Genomic DNA, 7,131 nt, shown 5'->3' with positions numbered 1-7,131 from the left:
AGAAAGTAACGTTATAGCTAAAGACAATAACACTAAATCTTTTTAGTGCTCCATAACAACATTATATCTTTTCACGGCTCCCAAAGAACATTGGTGATTATACCAGAACGCGGTGGAGCTCACACGCTGGTAGGAATGGGGTGAGACACATTTTGTAGCTATGAGGTCAAGAAATCCATTGGTGTTAAGTGTCTGATCATTGTAACTATAAATTTAAATCAGTGCGTATGATTCACATTAGTGTAGATATTTAAATCAAACATTTAGGAAGTACAATGATACAACACATATACTTTGGGTGGTCGATCGGAAGGTGACATATCCAAACTTTTTTGACCTAATGAAAAGGAAAGTAATAGAATAGATCAAAACAAAATTATAAACAAGCCAAGGGAAGGAAAGAGAGAAAATGAAAGGAAGAGGGAGGGAGGAGAGTGGCTAAGCTAAAAGATTGAGAGAGACGTTATTTTAGAGAGAGCTAGCTCCTCTTTCTTCTGATCTCTCTAGATATGCTTGAGAAATAAGATTGAGACGTGATTGGAGACATTAATTAAGGAGGTAATTAAAGACAAACATATGATATATACGAAGGGGGATTATCATGGTAAATATAAAGTAACAAGAAATGCCATTTTTATGGGTTGGCCGCTTCCCATCTGTAGACCGTAATATTTAGTAGATCCCAAAATAAGAGTTTAAGAGAAAAAGAAAGTGGTCTCCAACCAATACCAACCTCAACCCAATCTCTCTCTCTCTCTCTCTCTCCCCTTATATTAACCTTTCCACACTCTTCACATCTTCAGGGCTCAACCTCAAAATCCAGCTCTCCCAAACTCAAACTCAAATACACAGGTACATACACTTTTGAGTCCTTCCACTCTCTCAATCTCCTCTTTCTTTCTTTCTTCCCTTCTGACACAACCAAACCAAAAAGAAAAACACACCATCAAAAAAAAAAGAAAAAAGAAATTAAGCTATGCAGATGGCTTCTCCTCCAGACACAAGCAAGACCATAAAGCTAGAGCGCTACAACAGCTACCTCCGCAGAGTAAACAGCACAAAACTCCTCAATGCCTCCTCCAAGATCTTGTTCCGAGCCACTCTCCTCATCGCCCTAGCCCTCATCTTCTACTTCACCCTCAATTACCCTCCCCTCATTTCCGATGCTACTCCTGGCCGCCATCTCCACACTCACCACAACTTCCTCTCCTCCGCCCTCTACGGCCCCCGCGCCGGTGGCCCCGCCTGGGAGAAGCAGGTCCGCCACTCCTCCACCCCCCGCAGACCTAACGGAATGTCCGTCCTCGTCACCGGAGCCGGTGGATTCGTTGGCTCTCACTGTTCCCTCGCCTTGAAGAAACGCGGCGATGGCGTCCTTGGCCTAGACAACTTCAACGACTACTACGATCCGTCGTTGAAGCGCGCGAGACAGGCGTTGTTGCTCAAACACCAAGTCTTCATCGTCGAAGGAGATTTGAACGATGGCCCATTGCTCACCAAGCTCTTCGACGTCGTTCCCTTCACCCACGTCCTCCACCTAGCTGCCCAAGCCGGGGTTCGCTACGCCATGCAGAACCCACAATCCTACGTGAGCTCCAACATTGCCGGGTTCGTGAATCTATTGGAAGTGGCGAAGACGGTGAATCCTCAACCGGCAATTGTTTGGGCCTCGTCCAGCTCCGTCTACGGCCTCAACACCGAAAACCCATTCTCCGAATTGCACCGGACTGACCAGCCGGCAAGTCTCTACGCCGCCACCAAGAAAGCAGGGGAAGAAATCGCTCACACCTACAACCATATCTACGGGCTCTCCCTCACTGGCTTAAGGTTCTTCACCGTGTACGGGCCTTGGGGTAGACCAGACATGGCGTACTTCTTCTTTACAAAGGACATCTTGCACGGGAAGGCCATTGACATATACCAGACACAGGACGAGAAGGAGGTGGCGCGTGACTTCACGTACATCGACGACGTCGTGAAAGGCTGTCTAGGGGCGTTGGATACGGCCGAGAAGAGCACTGGAAGCGGCGGGAAGAAGCGGGGACCGGCTCAGCTGAGGATCTACAACCTCGGGAACACGTCGCCGGTGCCGGTCGGAAAGTTAGTGTCCATATTGGAGGGGTTGCTGAGCACCAAGGCTAAGAAGCACGTGATCAAGATGCCGAGGAATGGGGACGTTCCCTACACCCATGCCAATGTGACCTTGGCTTTCAGGGACTTCGGTTACAAGCCCAGCACGGATTTGGCCACCGGATTGAGAAAGTTTGTCAAATGGTATGTAAATTATTATGGGATTCAGTCGAAGGTAAATAAGCAGACCAGCGTCGGCAATGAGCATACTGAAGAATCCGATTGATGATAATCATCTTCGAAACCAGACTTTTTATGTTTTGTCGAATCAAAATCCTGTTTTTTTTTTTTTTTTTTTCCATTTAATTTGGTTAAGTTATTGTCTTGGTCTTTAAATGCGTCGGATCAAATTGTTGAAGAAGCTGTTCTTGATGTAAAATATAGATATAGATTTGTTACAGGAGGACGATGCAGCAGAGAAAGAGAGAAAAAGGGGAAGCTGTACGTGAGAGAGAGAGAGAGAGGGAGGAAAAGTGTAGATCTGTGAACTGGGGTTGTTGCTGTAATAATTCGGTGGGATCTGCTAGAAAGGTTGCAGATATCAGCCGTTGGATTGATATAAAAAGAAAGAAACAAAGAAATTTGTGAAATATGAACAGTACAATAACACTGATAACGATCACATCAAGAAACTTCTGTCTTTTATATTCGTTTATTATTTTTTTCATGTATTTATCATCTTTGGCTCTTTTGTTCTTTGTTTGGTCATAATTTGTTCTGTTTATTTTCTGGACTGCAAGTGGAGGGAGGAAAGAAGGGAAGGAATTGAAGGGCACATGACTAATTTCCTTTGGCTTTGGAAGATGCTTTGATGGCAGTGGCGGTGGTAGGGCTGAAGTCTGTTGATCCCACAGCTTGCATCCAAAAGTACTGGGTCTGAGAAAAGGGAGATGGAGTTTAATTTCTACTGCAAAAATGGATCCTTTGTTTGGGTGAATAGAGTTCAATTTCTTGAATGAATTATTAATGGTTTAATTCATTTAAGTTGATTAATATCTAAATCGATCTGTGTACTGCATGCAGATGGTTGAAATGACTGTATTTTGATGTGGTGATAGGTCAGTTTTGGTGTAAAAATTTAAAACAAATTCCTATAGATTCCCCCTCTGATCATTACAGTGATAGATGCTCAGACTTTTTACTGAATTTGACAACTGTTAATATCTGTCCCAATTCTACGCCCATAATCACGTGTGGAATAGGGTCTAACCGGTCGGCTTAGTTGGATTTTGTATTATTATTTTTTTTAAAAAAATCGAGATTTTTAAAATTTAAATGGAAAATTTTTGATTTTTCTGTTTTGTATCGGTTTTGATTCCATTTTTTCAATTTTATGAATTATTTATATTAGTAATAATATGATATTTATATATATACTAAATTATTAGTCTATTTATATTATAATATAAGAACATTATTTTATAATAATTAATACATATTAATATAGTATTGAATTCAACTATAATCTATATAAGTTTTTGACTTTTTATATAAATATATATAATCAAATGAATAAAAATAAATCTTAAAAAAATATTATAATTTATTATGTTAAAAATATATTTATCGTTTTTAATATATAATATATATAAAAGTACTTTTATATTAATAAATTAATATTAATGTTTATATTTGAGATTAAAATTTATATGTTATATCAAATCTTATATTAAAAATTATAAGATTAATTTTATATTATAAGATTAATAGACTTGAATAATAAGATTATAATCTCTTATTTTATTAATTAGAAATTTAGTATATAATATATATAATATAATATAAAAAATTATAAATACATATATCGGTTTGATTCGGTTTAAACCAGTGCCACACTGGTTTAGGATTGATTTTGATTCTTAAGAATCGATATAGCGCTAGACCGGTTTGGTTTAACTGTTTTCCGATTTTTTTTTTACATCCCTGATGTAGAACCATCCTAATTGATGTATTGTGCTAGCTGCTCATCGTATATATGACGAGTAATGCTAGGGATGCTACCCGGGGGCACCCCTCCCCCGCACAATACATCAATTTAAATTTTGTAAAAGTAATTAAGTATAAAAGTAATTAAAAATATATTTTTAGATCCAAATTATAAATTTAAATTTTGTAAATATAATTATAATTTAAAAATTATGCAATTTTTAAATTTATTAGTGCATATTTTGTATAAATTATAGTGTATTAATTTTTAAATTATGTATTTTTTAAATTTGCCAATGTATATTTTGTGAACAAGTTTAACAAATTGTAGTATATATATATTTATATGTACACAATTTATAAAATATAAATATATATTTATGTTTATATATATGTATATAATATATATATATATATATAAATGGAGGCGGGAGAAATGCGGGGCGGGGTTGGGCCCTCCCGTCACCCGCCCCCGCTAGGAGCACTAGTTGCGGGGCAGGGGGCCTCGACCCTTCATGGGTGGTGCGAGGGCGCAGCGGAAGCCCGCCCCCGCTGCCCACCCTTAAGTAATGCTACATATAATTATAGATTGTACAAGTATTACATATTTTTAAAAAAAAAATTTGTAGAGTCACTTTAAAAAATTAAATTCACTTTTTTTTTTTTTTTTACTTTTTTCTAAAAAAATACGTGGTGCTCATTCTATTAATGCAAATATTATTTCTAATATATGACTCTTTTTGTTTTTATTTTGAATGCAGTTATCTCATCATACAGAGTAATAATAGACCATATGCATGCAAGTCATGCATGGCATCCATAGGACTAAAATATTTTCTTCCCTGTCTACCCCTTTAGTTAATATTCTCTCGACCCCACACGCCTTGGCCTTGCAAATCTGAGTGGATCCGGAGGGCCTCCACCCAGCTAGCTCCCACTCTTTTCCGATCTTCTCCTCCTAAGGTTTGAATAATTATTTTTTATGGGGTTTTCTTTTATAGTAAAAAAAAGAAAGCTACTACCTTCCAACTATATATATATATTTGAAGAACATTATCCTATTATGAAATAGAAATAATAGTTATAGTTGTGAGTATATAAGTATTACATAATTATTTAAAAAAAAATAAATACGAGATTTATATAATTTTTTTTTTTTTTAATAGTGTACCAAACTTTTTTTCAAATCGATTGTATAACACTTGCATACTCTACGATTGTATGTAACATTACTCATCGTACTCAAACTCAAGAGATAGACACACATGAACATATTATAAGTAGTATAACATTATTTATTAATGTTGTTCGTACGTACGTGACTCAATTGTTGTCCATGATCTCATATTATATATATATATTTATATATATCGAGTACCCCGAATTCAAGAACTTGTAAATCTTGATATATAAATATATATATATTTATATAAGGTTGCATGGGTCATGATCTAGGACATGAAATCCTCTCTTGGTTGCGACCATTAGTCTTTCGTTTGGTTGCAATCATCAGTACCCAAGAACAAAACATAGGCAACTGTCAACTACTTCATTCCCAATGAAGAAATGAACAATATCAATGAAAAGCTGGCGTTAACTCATTTGTGATCATAGATAGACTCCGTTGGAAATTTCTTTTACAGAAAAATATATATACTCGAAACATCTTAATCAATCATGTACCGTCATTCACTTAACATTGTACGTGATCATTTAATTTTATGGTGGATGTGATGGCTAAATATATCAATGCGTGTTTATTCAAAAATAGCTGCTAATTAAGCAGCGTGCGATGAGTTTATATAATATATATATATTTATATATATGATGAAATAAAAATTAAATGTACTTTGCGCCTTCAAATTACTAGACTAGGCTTTGCACTCAGAACTATAAAAATGATCCAAATTACTAACCAACTAATGTATCCTCAAACTACTAAAAACTAAGATTATGCGCGTTCTCAAACTAAAATTACATGATCATCCTTTAAATTCAAACCATTAGATTGTGTGACATGCATCACTCTCATCTATCTTAAAGGAAGAAATCAAATGAATTAAGGTTCAAATTAGTCTCACTTTCTTTTTTCTTTCTTTTTTTTTTAGTTTGGTGGGTTGATGCATGTGTCACTTTTGAGATTACGTACAAATTATTAGTGCACTTTTTTGATCAGGTCTCATGAAATATTGCAATCTAGCTTGTTGTGATTTAACCAACCCATACATCTATATATAAAATTAGCACCTTATAATTTTTATTTTATTTTTATAAGAACATAATACTTTTATTCATCAATTCAAACATTAAAAAGATGAATCAACCCAAATAGCTTGGGATATACAATCTGGAATTGAATCCCATCAAAGTGATACATCATCAAGATGCCATGCAAATTTAGCCAATGCATGTGCTACACCATTTGTTGCACGACCTCTATGTTGAATAGACCAATTAGAATGACCGTTAACTACTTATGTCTTGATTTCTTGGACAATGCTACCCCACAGAGTTGTTGAACACCCAGCCTTAGTCAGCTCTTCTACAACAAATTAATGCATCACTTTTAATTTGTAAATCAGCTAGGCCTAAGGGAATACACAATTGCAACCCTCTCTAAATAGCAAGTAGCTCAATCTCAATCAGATCAGCAAGTGCATTTTCTGGTTTACTAGTAGCAAAAATCACTTGGCCTTTATCATCTCTTAAGACCACACCAATACCAGATCTACACTGATCACCAAATGTTGCTCCATCCACATTAAGTTTTAAAACACCTGATGGAGGTGGTTGCCAACAACATCTATACTTCTGTTTTTGCTTTTGTGCCTCTGCCACTGCTTCATGTTCCTGATATAAAGACAAAGCATACTCTATGACTTGATCTGGTGACAATATACTCTCATCATACATCTTTTAATTACGCCTATACCATAGTCCCCATGCCATCAGAAATAGTTTCTCTAACTCCCCTTCAGTTTTTCTTCTCATAACAATATGAAATAATTGTAAGAAGTCCAACCTGTGAGTTGAGTCTTTGAGAGAAGGAAAATACTGGATCCACCTGTCTATAA

At 36.1% G+C, this 7,131-nt stretch overlaps 1 protein-coding gene across 1 annotated transcript; it reads left to right on the top strand.

Annotated features, from left to right (window-relative positions):
- The first annotated feature begins 749 nt into the window (after positions 1-749).
- On the top strand, positions 750-2,758 carry LOC109008440 (UDP-glucuronate 4-epimerase 6). The gene has a single exon (XM_018988522.2). The coding sequence runs from the start codon at positions 977-979 to the stop codon at positions 2,354-2,356; it is 1,380 nt and encodes a 459-aa protein (XP_018844067.1). The 5' UTR covers positions 750-976; the 3' UTR covers positions 2,357-2,758.
- The last annotated feature ends 4,373 nt before the right edge of the window (positions 2,759-7,131 follow it).

Source organism: Juglans regia, chromosome 7, assembly GCF_001411555.2.
Source record: "Juglans regia cultivar Chandler chromosome 7, Walnut 2.0, whole genome shotgun sequence".
NCBI classification, from domain to species: domain Eukaryota; kingdom Viridiplantae; phylum Streptophyta; class Magnoliopsida; order Fagales; family Juglandaceae; genus Juglans; species Juglans regia.
The sequence above is the reverse complement of the archived record's forward strand: the minus strand, read 5'-3'. Positions and strand labels throughout refer to the sequence as shown.

Coding starts and splice junctions, on each gene's coding strand:
- LOC109008440 (XM_018988522.2), top strand. CDS start 977: ATGCAGATGGCTTCTCCTCCAGACACAAGCAAGACCATAAAGCTAGAG.